The 20,518-nt window shown below is 45.8% G+C and overlaps 1 protein-coding gene across 1 annotated transcript in view; it reads left to right on the forward strand.

Moving 5' to 3' along the window:
• Positions 1–20,518, forward strand: part of Myo16 (myosin XVI) — a 393,713-nt gene that overhangs the window by 86,383 nt on the left and 286,812 nt on the right. Inside the window, exons 4-6 of the mRNA XM_076872404.2 lie at positions 9,131–9,239; positions 15,507–15,631; positions 19,012–19,137. Of these exons, the coding sequence (XP_076728519.2) occupies positions 9,131–9,239; positions 15,507–15,631; positions 19,012–19,137 (360 nt within the window). The remainder of the gene's footprint in view (positions 1–9,130; positions 9,240–15,506; positions 15,632–19,011; positions 19,138–20,518) is intronic.

Consider the following 20,518-nt stretch of genomic DNA (forward strand, 5'->3'; position numbering starts at 1 on the left):
ATGACTGCTGGAGTGTAAGGTTTAGTTGTATAGGAAATGGCCAAACTGACCTTCAAAGTAGCTGTCCGTTCTGAAATCCCCACAGCAATGAACGGAAGTTCCTCTCCAGCATTTTAGGCTGTCAGTGTTCCTGATTTGGGCCACTCTGATAGGTGCATAGTGATACCCGTTTGCCACTGTCATTTGCCTTTGCTTGATGACATGTGACCCGCCGTGTCTTTTCATATGTCTGTGTGTCCTCTGTACGTCTTCTCTGGTGAAGGTCTGTTGGGGTGTGCAGCGCATTTCTCACTTTCTTTTTACTGTTGAGTGTGAGGAGCTCTCTGTGCGTTTTCTGTACGTTCTTTATTCGATTTGTTCTTTGCAATTATTTTTCCAGTCTGTGGCTTTTTTTTCTCATTATCTTGACATTATCCTTTGAAGAGCAGAGTTTTATGGTTTTAAGGAACTGCGGATTATTAATGATTTATTTTCTAGATGGTGATTTTGCTGCTGTATCTAGAATGGGGTCATGCTGCTCACTGTCATCTAGGTCTTATTGCTGAGAGTTTTATAGTTTGCATTTTACGTTTAGGTCTAGGATCCAGTTTGGTCTTCTAAAGGTTTTCACTGGGGACATTCTAACCCTACATACTGGTGGGATTTGTTGTCAGTCATTCATGCATGCGTACATTGTAATAATATGACTGCTACTTTCACTCCCAGTGCCTCCTCTTTCCCCTCTTCCCTCTCGGTCTCTCCTTTTGATCCATTTTGAATGAAATTCTTGTGAAGGAAGATCAGGGTCCAGATTCATTGTCTTGGGTCCAGCTGCTCCAGCACTGCTCGTTGGAAAGACTGCCTCTGCTCTACTGTAGTGTCTGTGCCCCTTATTTCTGTGGGCCCAGTTCTGCCCTCTGCTTTCTGTTCCCTTGATCTGTGGTCTGTCTCTCACCAACACCATGCTGTCCCAGTTGTGTAGACGTGCACAAAGTCCTGCAGTCAGGTAGTCAGTCCTCCAATTTTGTTATCTTCATCAATACTGAGGGGCTCTTCAAGATCTTTTGCTTTTTTATATGGACTTTAGAGTCAGTTTGTTTATGTCTTCAAAACGATTTGCTAGGATTTTGATTGAGATTGCCTTGAACCTGTCGATCAAGTTTGGAAGAACTGAGATCTTGACAACATTAAGTCTTCTTATCTATTAATGTGGAATATATCTCTCCATTTATATTTTCTTTGATTTTCTTGATCAGAGTTTTCATTTTCTCCTATGGTTCATATGTAATTCCTTTGGGGGGATGTGACTGCAAATGCTATTGTGCTTTTACATTCAAATTCGATTTGTCTGTTGCTAGTATATAGTAAAACAGTCGATTTTTGTATATTAAACTTGCATCATGCAACCCTGCTGTATGTGCTTATTGTTTCAAGGGGGATTGTGTGTGTAGATGTATGTGTGTATGTTGTTTTGGTTTTTTGGTTAATTTCCTAAATTTTCTACATAGATGTTCATGTTATCTGTTAATAAGGACAATTTTTCCTCCCTTCTCCGTTTGTATGTTTTATTTCCTTTTCTTGCTGTGTTGTGTTGTGTTAGCATCTATTATAGCATCAGAAAGGACTAACAGGACAGGACATCCTTGCCTTGTTTCTGATGGTAGTGGGAAATTTTCTAGTTTTTCCCATTAAACATGACATTGGCTGTCAGCTTTTAATAGACATTCTGGTCAAGTTGAGAAAGTTTCTCTCTGTTTCTAGTTTATTGAGATTTTTAGCATGAATCAGTATTGAATTTTGTCAAATGATTTTTCTGCATCTATTGACATGATTGTGTGATTTTTCTTTTATAGCCTATTGATGTGATATATGAAATTGATTTTTGAGTATTGAACCAACCTTGAATTCCTTAGATACGTTTCTTTTGTTTGTGTTATATAATATTTTTATGGATTCAATTTTCTAATATTTCATTGAGGATTTTTGCATCTATGTTAATAAGAGATATTGATTTGTAGTTTACTTTTCTTGTAATGTCATTGGCTTTGGTGTTAGGGTATTGCTAGCATTATGGAATGAGTTAGAAGTATTCCCTCTGCTTCTACTTTTTGTAAAGTAGATTTAGATAATTTTTTTTCTTTAAATGATCTGTAAAATTTACCAGTGAAGCCATCTGGGCCTGATGCTTTCTCTTTTGGAAGGTTTTAAACTGTTGATTCTACCTATTTGATACAGGCACACTCAGATGGCCTGTTTCTTCACTAGAGGGTTTTGGCAGACTGTAGGCTTCAAGGAGCTGGCCATAAACCTGTAGGCCAAGTTGTTCATGGTTGTCCTTTACTTTCCTTCTGATGTCTGTGGACTCTTTCAGTTCTGACATGGTAATTTGTGTGTTCCTTACCTTTTTCCTAGCATGGCTAGAGACTAATCAATTTTATTGATCTGGGATCTTATAAAGACATTGATCTTTATCATGAAGGCTCCACTTTCATGACCTTCCCACCTTCCCCAGCTTCCACCTCTAATACCATCACCCATCACTTGGGGAGATGGGTTTCAATGTCTGAATTTGGAGAGGTCCATAAACAGTGCATTGCATTGGGTAGGGTACTCTGTTAGCTTCCTAGGATTCCATGATAAAGTACACAAGCCATGTGGCTTAAAATTTAATTTTATTTTCTCTCAGTTCTAGAGGCTAAAAGTCTACATACAGTGGTCCACAGGGCTATGCTTCCTCTACCTTCAAGAGGGAACACTTCCTCCCAGCTCCCAGTAGCCCAGACATTTCTTGCCTTGTGGAAGCATCACTGCAGTCTCTGCCTCCATCTTCCCATGGCTTTTGTGTATGTTTCTCTCTTCTTATAAGAACATCAGTCCTATTAGATTCAGAGCCCATGCTACTCCATCATGACCTCATCTGATCTAATAACATCCACATGACCCACTCCCAGATAAGGCCACATTCACAGAAACTGGGGGTTAGGGCTTTAACATGTCATTTTGGAGGGGATGTAGTCCATATCATAATGGGTATTCACGGGTTCTTTGAACTACTCTTTCGACTGTCAGTAGATTAGAAAGTCACCAAAATGTTTAATCATGTAAAAAGTCTTATTTCTTCATTAAAATTCCATTAGACAATAGTATCTCATTAACATTTCAGTATTCATATGTTAGAGAGTTATTACTACATGAAACCATTTACCAGTATATTCATTGAGATCAACTATTTACATAAATTAAGTCAATAAAATGTTTATTGAGAGAATCATGAACCTATCATTTTATCTGTCATCTGGCGTGTGGTTAAGGGAAATTCCCACCTGGAGGAATGACTTATTTGAGCTCCAGCTCCAGCACTCCAGGAGCATAGTTTAGGAGAAATTGTAAGTTGAATGCTTTCCATTTTCAGTAATTAAAGAAGAAATGTGCTGAGGGATCCCAGGAGGAACCGTGAAGTCTTCAATTGCAGGAATTTTTTGAGAGGTTGCTATTGATTTTTGCACACATAACATTGATTACTTTCATTTCCCCAATGAAAACCAATCATGATTGATTTATTTTCTTGATGCAAACTGAAATACTTGCCTTATGGTCTGTATTGTGCAAATACAACATTTTTTTTTTTTTTGTTCTGGCAGTGTAGAACTCTGCCTCAGTCACCATATATTTGCACATATGCTGCAAAAACCACATATGTCTATTTTTTAGCTGTTAGTTTTTATTAATCCAGAAGTTTATTTTTAGTGAAACAGAGGCTAATAACTACTGTTACTATAAGAAACTGGACATCTGGTGGTTGGGTCTTGGAATGTAAATCAGAAGTTATTCATACCCATACACCCATGTGCCTGTCCCCTTGGAGCCTAGGCTGTTGGTGAGCTGTGCATGTAAGTTGGATCTCTTGAATCATGAGAAAGCATGTATGGGTTCCCCACTTCCAGTATCCTTTTCACATACCCGAGATCCATTTCCATCCTTATTCATAAGTTTTTATAGTGTGCAGCATTTAGTTATTGAAAAACAGTGTTTAAGATTTATTAAATGTGTGGGAATTGCTAAGCTGTTGTTCTTACATCAAGAAGTCCAGGCTTGAGTGGTCTTCATTTTGTATGTGAAAAATTTAGCCTGAAACCCTCATCTTCCCTGATTCTTATCCCCTGAAATGAAACAAGCATGTGAGAAATGCACTGCTCACACCAGCATGTGAGATGTTACCGTCAATGTTGAGTGCTGGGCCCCACCAGCAGGGCCGGAGGTCTGTGTACGGGGAGGCGGTGGGGGCAGCACGTCTGTCTCCCAGCCATGAGCCGTTTCCCTTGTTTGTACACATACTGCACCCTCACATCAGAGGAGTGAAATGTGAAATGCAAAAACAACACTTTAAAAAGAATACCAAGTGCATGCCTGTAGAGAAAAAACTATGTTTTAGAACACCACACACACACACACACACACACACACACACACACACACAAACACACACACACACACACACACACACACTCTTAAATTCCTATTAAAAATGGGCATTCCAAGAACGATATTTTTATTGAATTGAATTACTTATTTGTTCTCACTTCACAAAATTGAGTCATTTGTTTTGCTGTGCCTGAATGGTTCAAAGTATTTTAAAAAATAAAAACCTACCAGGCACAGTGGTGCACGCCTATAATCCCAGCCACTCTGGGGGATGAGGCAGGAGGATTGTAAGTGCAAAGCCAGCCCCAGCAACCTAGCGAGGACCTAAGCAACTTAGTGAGACCCTGTCTCAAAACAAAAAATATAGATTCGGGACATGGCTCAGTAGTTAAGCGTCCCTACGTTCAATCCCTGGTACCAATAAATAAAAAAATAAAAGTTAGTATGCTACCTATAAATGCTACTGGTTCCCAATCCCATGAGCCTTTCCCCTTTGGTTTGTATGAAATCAGACCTTCCTGGTGGGGTTAGGAGAGCTGCTCTGATATTTTGAGGAAATTTTTTCATATGGAGATGATCATCTCCGTAGTTAAATCCATTATCAATTAAAATTGCACATTTACTTCTGAGTTAGCTGAACTGATAATAAAAAACAAAAATATTCAAGAAGGACATTCATGTTAATCTTAAAGTACAGTAAAAATAAATAATATCGACATAAAATTGCTTCATGTAAAAGGGGAAACATGGCGGTCTTTGCCATGTGCAGGGGCAGGAGGTCAGAAAAACCTCTGGGGCTCTGCTCAGGTGTCTGAAGCACAGCGGCTCTCCTCCTCCTCCAGGTCTGCAGGTTACACTGTGGAAATGGACTCGGGAACCTCTGAGTTCCAAAGGGCAGATTTTGCCTGTAAAACTTGTCTGAACTGTTGCATTGTAACCTAGAAATCACTGAAAGCTCTACGTGCCAAGATGCTTTACTCCAGGATCTGCATCTCTGCAGATCTTCAAGTCCCGGCTTTGTCCCACCTGCAAGTGTTTCACACAGTTTTGAGGAACTGCTCCACCTGTATTGCCAATGGAACACAGGTCTCCTGTGTTGTGGGGCTGGGGGAGCCAGTTGGTGTTTGATGGCTGCATGACACGGGGCCCAGCATCCAGAGTGAGTTGGGAGCTCATGGGCATCCAGAGGAGAGTGTGGAGGACGCTGAGGCATCGACTGCATGGAGGACTGGCACTCAGCTCCCCACCTGTCTATTCTAGAATGCTCCGATCAACTGCTGGAGCTGCCCAGCCATCTCTAGACCTCTGGACTTTGGTTCACACTCTCCCTGCAGAGTTGAATGCATCGCAAATAGCCACAGGTATTCACCGTAAGCACAATAAGCATTTACATTATTTTCACACATCCCAGAATGGAGTCTGGTTACTTAATAAGTGTTTGTCTCCTCATGTGTACTTCCTGGCAGTGCTCCAGTGAAAGTGCTTCCAACAGGCCCTCTGACACCCTCCTGCAGTTTAGTCTCAGGAAAGGGGCATATATTCAGTGGGAGGCGTTAGCCTTGCCGCCGCCGTGATGTGCATTATTGCTGTACCGGCCAGCCCTGCACTAGGGCCGCGTTATTAATACCTGGCCAGACTTAATCCATTTCATTTTCACAACAACCCATTATCTCCATTTTCTATCTCTGGAAACTAAAGGCAGGAGGTAACTTGGTCAAGGTCATGTGACTGACAGGGGTGTCAACTGGAGTCCTGTGCCAAGTTCTGGCCTTGGTGGAGAACAGGGTGCTTATCTGGGGAGCGTCACCCATACCCTTACCCGGGGCCATGTGGGTTGAGAACGACAGCCAGGAGAGGCTGCGTCTCAGAGCTCTGTGTGGGAAGGACCCTCAGGGGATCACACTCAGGACCACTGCACCCGGAGCTCGAGATTGTCACCACTGAGGAAACCCAGACCCGGAAACCCTCCCAGTCTGCCCCAGGCTCCAAGTGAAGTCGCGGTGGAGAGGACTGAACCACTGGCCCCAGCGGCTGTGCTGCGCCACCACGCCCCTCATTCCAGCCCAAGCGCCAGGAGGCAACCCAGGCCAAGGACAGAGGCCACACGCCAGGCTCGTAATGTGAGGAACTGTTGATGCGTCACTGTGGGCTGGTTGCTGGGTGGGCCAAGGGAGCGCCGAGTAGTGGCAGGACGCACGTGTGCGAGTGGCTGCTCTCCAGGGAGAGGAGGAGTAGCCCAGAGGGAAAGCCCCGGAAGGGCGCCTCCACCAACTTCAAGCAGCTCCTCCTGGAGAGGACGTGGCCCTCTGGACGTGGGGAAGTCCTCGGTGGCACCCAGGCTGGCTCTGGCTGTCAGGAAGCCTCCTGCTGAGTGCTTTATGGTCTCTGTGGAGCTTCCTGCAGATCCATCAGAGCCAGTGGGAGGGTGTCACACTGGAGCCCCACTCATTTTAGTGACTAGAAGGCCCCTCTGCCAACAGTGCCACCAGGACCAAAGGAAGCACGGGGAGCCCTCAAGAGCACCCCCTCCTGCAGAGGCCTCCTGCCTTCCACTGGGCACCCCACCCTCTTTATAAAGAGGCCATTTTATGTTCAGATTTTGGTGGGACAGTTCAGCAGTTTGCTGCATGTCCAATGGCAGGGAGCTGTCACATTAGGTCTGGCATCTCTACCAGGTGCGCCATGTTGGTGGACTCGGGAGATTCTGCCTCCCTTGCCTATCGCTCTGAGGACCTCTGTTGGCATGTGTCCTCCAGGAGCGAGGTGTGAGTGTGCGCGTGTGTGTGTGCACATATCTATGTGCTTCCACGAGGTGGAAGTTTTATGTGTCTATGAAATCTTGGGATTCTCTAGATGTGTAAGTGACTTCATGCTGGGCCCCAGGACCTGCTTCTCCCTGAAGGATGCTGAATTTCATTCTAGGGTTGAATGCAGTAGAAAAGGGAGGGGTGATCTATGAGAAAGTGTCCATCCCCTGTGAAGGCATTTGCCCCACATGCAGTTCCCCAGAGGTGAAGCAAGGGAAGGGGTCTCCTCAGGCTCAGCAGGGGATGTGCAGGGTGAAGGGAGGCTTCGGGATCATATGTTTCATCTGAGTCCAACCACATGGCCCCGCCCGTGGTCCTGGATCCCATCATACCAATGAATAGCAGCTTGCAGAATCAGACGGTTGATGAGACTAGATTCCACTGACCCTGTAATTCAGTGTCCCCAGTGGTTAAACCATGGAGTTGACTCCGCAGTCTGAGCTCAGAATGACTCTGAAGGCTGGGAAGGAACCTTTCTGGTTCTCTCATGACAGGAGCTGATGGCTAAAGGCCTTGCACTCATGAATTACTTGTTTGTTTATAAGCCTCCCAGTGCAGTCCTGGGAGCCCAGGGGACCCCTCTGTGCTCGCAGTCATGATCCCTGCCGTGATGGGCAAGTGCTGCCGCCCCTGGACTCCCAAAGCCTTGCTTCAGCTTACGCTTCAGGACAGTCCACCACGGGCGTGGCTTGGTTAGGTGCAGCACCACTGTGTGCTCTGCGTTCCTCACCTCCCACTTCCCACCATCCCGGGCCTCAGCAGTAGGCTCAGGCCTAACAGTACAACTGCACCACGCCCCAGATCCCATTTTGGAGGGCTTATCCCCGAGGCCACCCACCTAGAGCCAGAATTCCTACCAAAATTTTAACAAGGAAGATAGAATATAAATAATTGTTTTTTAAAAATATTTTTTAGTTGTTGAGAAACAACTTTTTTTTTTAGTTGCTGAGAATTGAACCCAGTGCCTCACATGTGCCAGGCAAGTGTGCTACTGCTAAGCCACAACCCCAGCCCAATAATTATTAATTAGAGAAAAGGAGTCAACTACGTGCTATAACCAAGAGAACTCTTTAAAATACTGGAATAGCAGATGGAGGAATCAGATACTGCTTCTGGGACTGAGGGGCATATGTTCACTCCATGCCTTTGGAGAAGAGATGTTATCCATGCCTGATAAAGTTTACGGAGCTCGTTAACGAATGTGGAGCAGTGGGGACAGTTCATGGGACCAGTGTTTAAAAGCAAATCTTTCATTGTACCTAAGCTGGGCAGGACATGGGTCTGGCAAGAGGGCTCAGGGTGAGGGTGACAAAGGACCCTTGGGGTAAAGATCAGAGTAGCTGTGTTAATGTAGTCAGTCCATTAGGAACCCAGTTTACACTTTTCATTAGAAAACAGTTCTGGAAAGTTCCAGGGGGACTAGCACAGCCCTTACTAAATCAATGCAGTGTGATAACAGCTCCCAGAAGAGTATTTGTGGAGAACAGGAGCTTGGAGACTTTCGTGGTGAACTGGGGAAGATTGCCCCAGTCCAGCCTGTTCACGGGAGGGTCTCTGGGGGCCTTGGGCATCGTCTGTGTGTGGACGCAGGGCAGCAGAGAGCAGGAGCCAACGCCTGGACACCATGTAGCAGCCATCCATCCCCTAGTGTGGGTGCAGCAGCAGGGGTGGGAGAAGTCACTGGGCCATGGTGTTGCAAGGGTCAGAGGAACATTTTGCAAACCTGAGTCTGCACAAGCTATTTCGTATAATTGTGTTAAAATTAATTCTGGCTTCCTCCATGATCTGCAGATTTGTGTCCAACAAACTGTGTCCAGGTCTGTTTTCCAACCAAGATTGAAAGGGAAGCTTGTGATCAGCTTTTTCATCTTAATGGTGTACATGATGTCACTTTTTGTTTCTGTTCGTTTCTTTTCATACAGGCCGGAGCCAATGTCCTTCTCCAGGACGTCAATGGAAATATCCCGCTGGATTATGCTGTGGAAGGGACAGAATCCAGCTCTATCCTGTTGACCTACCTGGATGAAAACGGTGAGCTGCAGCTTGTGAAAGAGGCTGTAGAGGAGCTGGAAGGGCAGAATGTGCATGTGTGCTCCTTGTGCGGCCCGCTGGTGTGGCTGATGTGCTCTCGTTTCCCTTCCTGGTATAAGTAAGGCATTTTCCCATGCCCTCCACAGCCTTCTTCGCTCTGCACCGTAGGTTTAATCTGCACAACTTTCTGCAAACCGGCAGAAATCCAGAGGCAACGAGGAGGGACCCTTGAGCCGGCCTCTGAGGTCCATAATTAGTGGCACTAGGGTTGTAATTATCATCTGTTCTCTCTCCCCACCCCCCGGGAGGGGAAGGACGTGAACCAGCACAATTGAATTTTGAGCTAATGAGTGCGAAGTCATCTCAGGAGTGTTCCCCTGGGAGCCGGTGGTCCTAGCGGGAGTTCAGACAGCGAGGACTTGGGTAGGGGCAGGGTGTGCAGCACCCTGGAAGCCACTCTGTGACTTAGATCCACCAGCATGGTCAGGAGACAGCCTCAGGAACATGGTGCTAGCCTGCAGAGATGAGGCTGAGCCCTGGGAGTGTCACCCAGGAGAGAGCTCAGGAGCCAGCGCAGCCCTGTGAGGCTCCAGGATCCCTGACCCGGGCTGGCGTGAAGGTGAAGAGCTACGCCCCCCACCCCTGCTGCTATTTAGGAATAAATAAGAACAAGGAAATTCCCATCCTTTCAAGGATACCAGTGGCCAGAGGAAAGGGTCACAGAGTTTCAGTCGCTGAGATCCGGTGATTTGCCCCTTCTCCTCTCAGGAGAGGCTCCCTGCATGCAGACCTGTTCCCTGCTGCACCCGTCCAGGTCACATGTCACAAAGGTTTATCCTGAGCAGGGCTCAGAGGGTGATCACTGCTTGGTAGCCCTGAGTTCTCCAGAAATGGTCCCATTGGCTCTGAAGGCTAGTAGCAATGGCTGTCCTGATGGGGACCTGAGCCTCCCGTGCTGGAGAGCAGAGCAGGCTCCTGCGCCCACTGTGTATTCAGTTACCCACCTGCAGCTGCTGGGCCCTGGGTTCAGTGGGCCACACACAGACCCCCGTCCTGGAGCTTCTCCTGCAGGAGAGCTCAGAGGTTCTGGTATTTGCAAAATCAGTGTTCTCTCTAACAAAACCACACGGGTTCAGAAGTCGATTAAAAATTGGTTAGACAGGAGAACAACAAGGAAAAGGGACTGAGTCTGAGTGGTTTGGAGGAAATCTGTCACAAGCATGGCTGTCACAGTCAGTGTGTAAATGGCGTGTGAGCTGGAGCCAACTCAATTTAATACCTCTTCAGTTTTTAATTCTGTTTCTTACTTGTCACCACCGAGGCCTGGCTCGGCCGTCCCATCCATCTGCCCCTCCCTCGCAGCTGTCACATCCTGGCTGTGCTCCTGCCAGTCTTGCTTCTGCTTATCGCACCCTCTGCCCAGTTCCTACTAAATACTGTGAGTTCCATTCCCTTCCCTTCCCCCTGGCTGGTGTGCCTTTGCTGTCTGCGGTGACAGCCTGGGCTGGGGTCCTCAGCAGTTCTGACGTTCCACGAGGAGGTTTCGTTGTGATTCAGCTCTCAGTATTTCAACACTGCCTGATTATAACTGGGTGGCCACAGTCTTGGACATTCACGCTGCATCCCTACAGGTTCAGATCAGACACTTATCATGCTGTCACATCAGGGTGCAGGTGGCGGGAGGGGCAGGCCATGTCATGAACAAGTTGATTACATGGAAAATCGCTGGTCACAGGCTCTAATTGTACTGTCACCAGCAAGTCACACTGTAATCTCGGGCATAGCAATTAACCTCGGCTCCCCGCCTGAGCTTCCCGGACTGTAAAATGAGACAGCTATGCAGGGTGATTGAGCCTTGATGAATCTAGAGCTTCCGGGCAAGGCCAGCCAGCCGCCAAGCAAGGGAAACAGTGGACTCCAGTGAGCCACCTAGGAGAGGGACCATTGAGGGGGAGCTGGGGTGGTCAGGACAAAAGACCAGCATAGAATCTGTATGTCCATGTCCTGAGAAGGGCAGAGCTCACGTGGCTCTGTGCACATCACCACCACTGTGTCCTCTCCTGCTCCTGAAGTGTCCCTTCGGAAGCCCGTGGCTCCCCTGCCTGCTCCTCAGCCACTGAAGGTCAGCCTCCCACCTGACCCACCCCCGGGAATACCCCTGAGGGTTGACACTGCCTTCTGTGGCCTTCCACCCAGGGACCACCTCCCTCTTCTACTTTATTACTTCACCTCTCTGTGACATCCCGCGACGCTGGCCACTCTCCTGGGAAGATCTTTTCCTGGTTTTCTTCTCTTGAGCTTCCCTGGGGCTGGCCTTTGGGTGTTCCTCTTATGAATTCAGGTTCCTGAGTGTTGGTCTCTAGGTCTGTTCCTTGAAAATCTTTTCCCTGGCACATGGCGACTGGAGTCCCTGTTTCCTGGTGGTGTTGTCGCCTGCCCCGAGGGTATTCCTGCACCGGACCCCCTTTCTACACTCCAGTCCTGGGCGTGTCGTGTCATCAGGGACCTACACGTGGAGCTGAGACCATCTGAGATGACATGTCCCTGTTAGACTTATGTCACCCTTTCTCACTGTATCTATGTCCCACAGTTTGCCATTACAGCCAGGAATACAGGTGTCTGAACCTTATTTTTATTCTCCCAAATCCCTGGTGTCTGGTCATCACTGAATCTCACAGAAGCTGCTTCCTGGACACCTCTCCTCCCAGTGGGCCCCTCACCAGCCACCCTTTCTGCCTTGGTGAATCCGCATCTCTATTCTGGGTTACTTCGGTGGCCTCCACATCTGCTCACCATGCCGCAGTCTTGCTCTCCCTGTGCACTCTTCATGGTGTCCCTTTGGTTTCCAGATACCAGGTGACCTTCTTTGACTTGTGAAGTCTATTCAGACGCTGCTCCAGCAGCCCCCTCTGCAGAGCCAGGGCAGCCAGGCTGGCAGCGTGTGTAGACTGCCCAGTTGTGCCTGTTGCAGACTGGGCACAGGAAGTGGGGGAGGGCAGCAGAAGCCTCCCGTGTGACCCTATCCTTCTCTGCTGGGGCCACCGTCTGCACTGGTCTCCCCAGCCCTTTTGCTTCCTTGGGTCTCCTAGGAACCTCCCTCTGGTGACAACAGCGTGGGTGAGTTGAGGTTCTGTTAGAGAAACCCAAGCTGCTCCCCCTGGCATGGGTCAGTCATGGTGAATGCAAACGCTCGTTTAGCTTTATTTCCTTTTTGAGGGTAAAATCCTGTTTCTGGATGTTCAGATGATGCTGGTATTATATAAGCTAATGAATAAAAATGAAGTGCCCAGAGCTTATGGGAACACCAAGATGGAAGGAAACGACTTGCCCTGAGACGCCGTACGGGCTTGACAGAGCCGGGACCCTCACACCTACCTCAGGGAGGGGCTGGGCACCACTCCAGCTGGTGTGCCTTGGAGAGCTGTGAGGGGCTGCGGTGGCGACCTGGGCTCAGGGCGCCCATATGGCATGGTACAGCCACACCAGCTCCACACAGTGAGGGCCACAGCACAGTAGAGCCTCCCAGGGAGGGCGAGCAAGTTGTCATACCAGCATCTCCTGAAGAAGGAGAGTCCAGCAAAGACAGACAGGGATCTGGGAGACTTGGGGGGCGAGACATGAAATTCTGGTTTTTGCACAAATGTCTGTTAGCATCAAGAGCTATCAAGCAGCAGTAATAGCTCATAGGTAACAACCTGAGGGGTCCAGGTAAATGATTTTGTTTCCAAATTCTATATTAATAGAAATGCCAGATTTCTCTTGAAATAACAAATCTAAGAAGACCTTATCTTAATTTTATTGTTTAGAAAAAAATATGAAAATTAAACTAAATTTCTTTTTTAAAAATGAGAATTGGCCCAATAGCCATTACAAAAGGGACTTTCCGTGCACTATCACCATCTTGGTTGGTTTTGTTCAGGAGAAGTTGGAGAAATTTTCTTGACCACCCAGAGACAATTTCTTTAGCGTTGTATTACCAAAAGGAGACTTGTGCTTCTTTTCTGAACGTGTAACAAAAATCACATCATAATTGGCGCCATATTTGACTCAAAACCTAGTTGGAAATTAATAGGCTACAAGGTTGAATATTCCCTGTGGCATCTTCAGAACAGGGAGGATCATTCCCCATGACACATTGCGCTGTGAGTATGAGAGCAAGGAGTGGCGCGGTACATCTGTGTGTTCATTTCTGTCTTTCATCTTTGAGTCTTGTTCTGGTTTTTATCATTCAGCTTAAATTGCATGCTTAAATAATTTTCCAAAAGACATATCAGTAAAACACCATAACATTAGGAAATTTAACACAATACTATGGCCTTAGATTCCACTGCCATTTCATATGTGAAATTGAATGCTGACATCTGAGAAATAATATTGTCCAAAATTAAATCACATGGAAAATTCCATAATTTAAAGCTGAGAATAGAGTGACAGTTTCAGCTGGCGTACAGCGGACCTCACTTCTCTCTTGGGGAAATCGGCTGGTTCTTTTGAAGTGGCACACCAGGTGCAGAAGGTGAGAGAGAGCTGCTGTCCCTGCCTCACCATTCCACCACAGGGAATACCTTCGGAATGAGCTACCCATTTCAAGTATTATTGCGTTTTGCTTTATTTTGCTGCTCCCTGACTGCCTATTGCAAAGGAAGACACACCTGAAGGAATGGCATGGAATCCACACAACAGAAGGCTGATGGGTAACCACAGCTGGCTCTCATGGAGCTCTTACTGCCCGTGCTGTTTGACATGCTGTATGCACCTTATTCTCATAACAATCAGGGAAGCAAAACCTGAAAGCCCCACTTGGCAGATGAAGACACTGAGCAGGGTAGGTTTCCTGCCCACGATGGGCCAAACGTAATCCAAAGGCCCAGCACCCAGCCTGGGACATCTTGGCTCCTGTGAGCCTCTGCTCCTTTCCCCTCGCAGGCCCCGAGGTGAGCATGGAGGGAGCAGATGAGGAAGCACTCGGGGAAGTACCAGCAGAGGGGACACGTCTAATGTGGCTCCCGCCTTGAGACTGAGAATCACGGCCTCAACTCTCTGAGGTCTGTGTCATTACCTGAGAGACTGAAGATAGCGAAGCCTGGACAGTGCCTGGACAGTGAAAGGACTCAATCACATAAGACATAGAAAGTGCTTGGCAGAGTGGCTGGCTGATAGCAAACACGTGTGAGAGGGAGAGGACCTCACCACTGTCCCCATCACCAACATCCCCACCCTGTCACTGTCATCTCCACTATCACTGATCACCATCGCCATGAGCACGGCCACCACTGTCCTCATGATCACCACCACCACCACCATTCCCAATCCCACCATCGCTACCACCATCTCCACCACCACCATCTCCACTATCATCATATTCACTCTCAACTGTAGCAGATGAATTATTTCTCCTCGGTAAGTATTTATTTAGCCTGGAACCGCTTCTGGGATCAGGTTAGCCGTAAATGAGGAGAGGTGAGCTACCATAAAGGTCATGCTCTCATGAAGTTTCAGGTTGAAGCAAATGCCGATGAGAGGCGTGAGCAGGAGGTAAGCAGACCTGGGCTTTCTGTGTGTGAATCACCCACTCAGTTTAGAAAGACAGAGTTTCACTCAATGGAGGTTGTCTTCCTTAACATGATGGTCATGGAGTGTTTAGGGGGAGCATCCTTCTAGAGTGGTCACTTTTGAAATAATTTGTAGATGTAGAGGCAGTTCTCAGAGATGGTCACAGACAGTCCTCATGCACCATTCTTGGAGCTGCCTCCATGGCTACACATGAGTGTCGTTACTCTACTTATCAAAACTAGAAGTTAGCCTTGGGTCCATAGTGGTCTTCACTAAACTATAAATGTTGTTTGATTTCTCCAGCTTTTCTACTAAAATCTTTTTTTTCTATTCCAGGATGCTACATTGCTTTTAGGAGCAACTATTGAGACCAGAAAGTCTTAGAGAATAAAAATCATATCTTTGTAATTTTTTTCAATTCAATTTAAGTAAAATACTTGGGGCATTGTGTGCGGATGGTTTATATTAAGGCATATACTTCCACAGAGCCTAGCAAGTCTGAAGAATAGAATGAGGGGTCATTTTTTCTTCCCTTGAAGACTGTACTCTAGTTAGTAGATTGCATGCAGAGGGAAGCAGTCATCCTGGAGCTGAGAGTGATCGCCCTCAGTGGAAAGGGGCTTCCCTAGCGGAACATGCTGAAAGATGCCCCGCAAGCCGGGGCAGACCCCACAGCATCTCTGTGTCCATTTTGAAAGGTTCTTTCTCCGCCAGGAGTGGATCTGACCTCCCTGCGCCAGTTGAAGCTGCAGAGACCAATGAGTATGCTAACAGATGTCCAGCACTTCCTGTCATCCGGAGGGAATGTCAACGAGAAGAATGATGAAGGAGTAACCCTGGTAGGTCACTGTGTTTGACTCAGAAATTGTTTAAATAGAGGATTTCAGTTGATCCTGAAACATAGAATTGAATAGATTTAACCTTTAAACAATCTGAGGTTTTGCTGATCATAAAAGTAATACGCATTCATTCTAGAAATTTTGCAAAACACATAAATATGTAAAGAAGGATGTCCGTGGGTCGCCACGGAGGCGGAACCCACGTATGTGTGTTGGTGTTTGCTTCAAGCCTTCTTCCCACGCATGCTTTTCCTACAAGTTCAAAATCATTTTTGTGCATCACTTTGTCACTGTGAGTTTGAGACATAACGTATTGGAGATTCTCATTTTCACTTTAAGCAAAACAAATTACTTCTGAAATTAATTCAGTTCAGAAATCCAGGAAACCCCACGTGCCATTGCACTTTGGTTGCTGTCAGGCACAGCTGTAGTAGATTAGAAATTGATCGATCAAATTTGGATTAAATTTGATATAATCCTAATGCTAATTACCAAAATAAATTTTGCCTTGTCAACCCGTACACTTTCCCAGCCTCAGCATGCCTGGGTTAGACTGAGGACAGATGAAGTGTGTTCACCCTGGGGGCAGAAAGAGAGAAGGTGGGTTAGGGTGGAGGAGGAGCCTGGGGCAAGGATATCATTGGCCTCAGCCAAGGAAGTCAACAATTCAGCACAGAAGGAAAGAGGATGGGAACCAAACCCTGGGAGAGGGAGAAATGGAGCATCCAGAAATGAGACCAGGGGAGGCAGGCTCGGGAAGGAGGAAATGGGAAGACTGGGAGGCCTAGGAGCCCAGGGCACACAGGGACACGGAGCAGCAGACGGTTGCCTTCAGGACTGTTGAGAGCCTGCGGAGAGGACGGTTACTCAGAGGACTGGTGGTCTTGCTCTCCAAGGGCAGTATCCGTGGACTGGTGGTCAGAAGCAGATTAAAGTGAGCTATTTAATTAATAGTCCATTCCTTGCCTGTGATAAAGTCCTGTCTGACATGTAGCAGAAACAGAGAGCCTCTCTTTCTGTACACTAGCAAGGATTGCAGCTTTATATTTGTTTAAAAACCGCTGCCAAAGACAAATAACATGCATGCTCCAGCCATGGCTCACGTATCCTTCAGTAGAGAAGCTACTGAAGGAATCAATACAGAGCAGCAAATTGGTATTATTTTCAACCATCTTCAGTTTTGACATTGCTTGTGACCATTTATCAGACAGCATAAAAGTTGCACATAATTGCTTTGTGATAACAGCATCCTGTGGCGGTCATCTCTGAGCTTTGACAAGAAAGAAGCAGTGAACAAAAGCCGGGGCTCCCTGGGGGACCACAGCCTCCAGGGAGGGGCAGTTCCCTGAGGTGTGTCTCTTATGGTGACACACGTCCTTGCTGGCAGTCTCCTTCTAGAAGGTGCACCGTGTACTGTGCTTTTCTGTGTATTGTTGGAGAGAAGGACGAGAGAGTGCCTTTGTTCGCAGGTCGATTTCTGTGCTCTGAGTTGGAATGTCAGTTGTGTTTCAAAATCAGGCCTAATTTCCCAGCTGGTAAATTGTCATGTGCAAAAGATGAAACTACCAGCACAAGGCTCGGTGGGGAGAAGCTTCAGTCAGATGGTTCTTACCTAGTAAAGAGCTTCCCTCGCTTCTTAGATGTACAGCAGGATGACCACATGTAAAGCAGCTCCTTGGGAAGAGACCTTTCAGTTCACATTAATGTTTTAAAAGTGAACAAAAGCCTCAGAAAAGGATGCAATTGTTAAAATGCCATCCATGATCCAGAGCACATGAAAATGAAGTGCTTAATCTGAGTACGTTAATCTCTTGAAAACATGGGTGTCTTAACCAGCGTCTAGGTACGGTTGCACCCCTTCCTCTCTGTCACAGACTCTGACTTGTCAGACCTCTTTCTCTCGGGAAATAATAATGCAGGGGGTGCAAATACCAGCCCTCACGTTTCCTCTGCCTGTTCATTTCACTGGTGCTAGTTTGTCCCCTACCGAGGACAGAGTGGCAAGCGTTGACGAGGTTCCAAATGGTGGGGACCAGGTTTTGCTCTGTGGAAAGCACCTCTGCCCTGCAGGGGCTGGCTTTGTGCATGTGGCTTCGGGAGATCTTGAGTAGCAGTCGCAGACCAACTAAAGTGTCCATTCCTGACTCTGGTTTTAGAATCAGTTTTATACTCAAAATGAAAATCTTCTGAAACCCAGATGCTGTTGCAGATAGTGGAGAATAACTGGACAACCATTTGCTGATTATTCAAATAATGCAGAATAAATTTAGAAGTGGGTGAAAGACTTGATCTCTAGGAGAAAGTAGACTGAATTCTGCAATACCCGTGCGTGTATGGTTCTTGACACTGTTTGCTAGAATATGAACCAGGTGGATTCCGTGTGTAACAAACCGTGGGATGAGCAGTGTGAAACATGGTGTCTTAATGTTTGTGCTGAAAATTAGATGAATCACTCTTGTTCTAATGAAGTTGATAGAACAAGAATGAAACATGTGAGTGTATGCTGCAGACTGAAGAGTGTTAGTCCAAAGTAGAAAACAGCTGTTTCTTCAAATTGTATCTTTGTGTGTTTGTGTGTGTGTGTGTGTGTGTGTGTGTGGTGTGTGTGTGTACATGGGTGTGTTTTTTTACTTTACTATGTGTTGTTTTTATGATAGAAACAGAAGAGTGCTCCTTGCCAGTTTCTTGACGGTTTCTTCCTCCCTGCGTCTATACAACAAATCACAGCACACACTTCTTGAGTAACCTCATTTACTTTGGGCGAGGCCTTAGGAACAAAACTCCCCCACTTAAAAAATGGAAACAAATGCTTCAAACTCTGATCTAATTTTTATAGATCCTGAGGCCTCATTTCTAAACTTCAGATTCCATGAAGAACTAAACCAGGAGAAATGTTAAATGGTAACTGTCAGCTGATCCTCCCCAGGTCCCTGGGCCTTGACCAGTATATGAGCATCTCAGGGATCACAGTTTTTGTGGGGGCTTTGAAACCCTCCTGCAGCACCAAGGACAGCCTGCAGAGTTAGAGTCGGGGAAGATTTGGCCTGAGGTCAGGCAGCAGTGACCTATTGCGTTATCACCTCTTGTGGGTCAAAACATTCAGGTCACAGTGAAGAGGAACTCGGGGAGGACAGGAATGACAAAATGCACACACTGTGAGAGTCAAAGGGAAATAGAGAAGAGTTCTGAATAAGCCAGAATGTTTCCTCCAAAGCGTGATAATGCTATCCACTTACACGTAATGAATAAAATCACGGGGCTTTTGTCTAGGTGCTCTGTGTCTCAGATCCAGTATTTTATGAAACAGCTCTTTCAACAAACCACATTGATGTCACCGTTCTTTTTAAAAAGTGGAATGACAGGACGTCTCCTCCTCACAGCTACACATGGCTTGTGCAAGTGGCTACAAGGAGGTGGTGTCACTTATCCTGGAGCATGGTGGAGACCTCAATATTGTGGATGACCAGTACTGGACGCCCCTCCATCTGGCAGCCAAGTACGGCCAGGTAAGGCCCTTTTAAAATTGTTTCCAAGGATCATTTTATAATCCATACCGAATTTTATATTTAATTTTTGTTTCAACTCATGTACTAATTATTGTGTAATTTGGCTTTTGATGATATTATCTTACTAAACCAAATGTTTTATAGTTAAAGAAAAATATTTAATCTTCATGAGTGCATGCCAGAATATAGGTTTATGACAGCTCTTTTGTGGTCAGAATCACTGGAGAAATAGTCAAATCCTATAAACATCTTTTATAGTTAATGCTGTTTTCTTAACATAAGGCTTATAACCTAACTCCTCAAATCTATAATAATTTTATGTTTTCTCTGCTTCGTAGACCTAAAACAAAATTATATTTATATAATATTTTTATCTATAAATTATACTTCATTTTAATGAAAGAAGTTGGATAGCAAATTTTTCTCTCCAGGTTGATTTTGGGCTGTAGATAATATATCCTGAGTTGCTATTTACAAGTTAGTTTCTCTCTAGGCATTGGTATACCATGACAAAAAATCAAAATCTAACCCTTTAGTGGTTTACATAAGTAAATGTGATAGAGTGCTCACAATAATTCACTGATATAAAAAACCTAGTTCTAAAATATGAATAATATTTTGTTAAAGAAAGTTTTAGTAGCAATAGTATGAAAAATAGTTGTTTTAGTACTGTTTACTGTTAAGTTAAATTTGTTCATTTCAAAACAGTTTCGGGTAAAATCACATTCAGTTAATTTATAGTGAATTGAATCTCTTGGATATTAACCAGAATGCAAAATATCTATCATGAAATTTGAGTAAAGCAATTGCTGAAACACATGAACACATTTGCATATCCTGCATTATAGAAAAATAACATATTGTTTGGAGAATGTTCCAATAAAGTGAACATTTCCTGTAGAAAAGGGTCCATTTATCCGGTGTACAGAACTAATGGACTCTTGAACAGTGCTTCCACCAGGTGACTCTGTGTGAGAATGAGTGGACTGTATAAGAGGCTGTGGCTGCAGGGAAGTGAGACTTTGACCTCAGGCTCCAGCACCCCAGCCTCCTGGCCACAGGAGGTTGCAGCTCAGTGCTGAGAACACCATCAACACCAGTACTCCATTTCTAGCATGGCAGCAATTGGGGACACTCAGGGTTGGAAAACTTATGTTACTAAAAAATAGAGAATTCAGCATGCAGGCAAGTCTGGTCAACTGGAACACAACGTGGAGGGCTTTGCTAAGGAAATGGTCATCAGTAAATTATCAAAATGTCCTGTAATATTCAGGAATTGCTTCTTGAAGAAGCTACATCTAGAAGCATCCGATTGCTTATTAAATTGCAGCAGAATGCTACCCTAACTTGAAGGAACTAGGCTTCCATTTTACCTGAATTC

Source organism: Callospermophilus lateralis, chromosome 12, assembly GCF_048772815.1.
Source record: "Callospermophilus lateralis isolate mCalLat2 chromosome 12, mCalLat2.hap1, whole genome shotgun sequence".
Lineage (NCBI taxonomy): Eukaryota > Metazoa > Chordata > Mammalia > Rodentia > Sciuridae > Callospermophilus > Callospermophilus lateralis.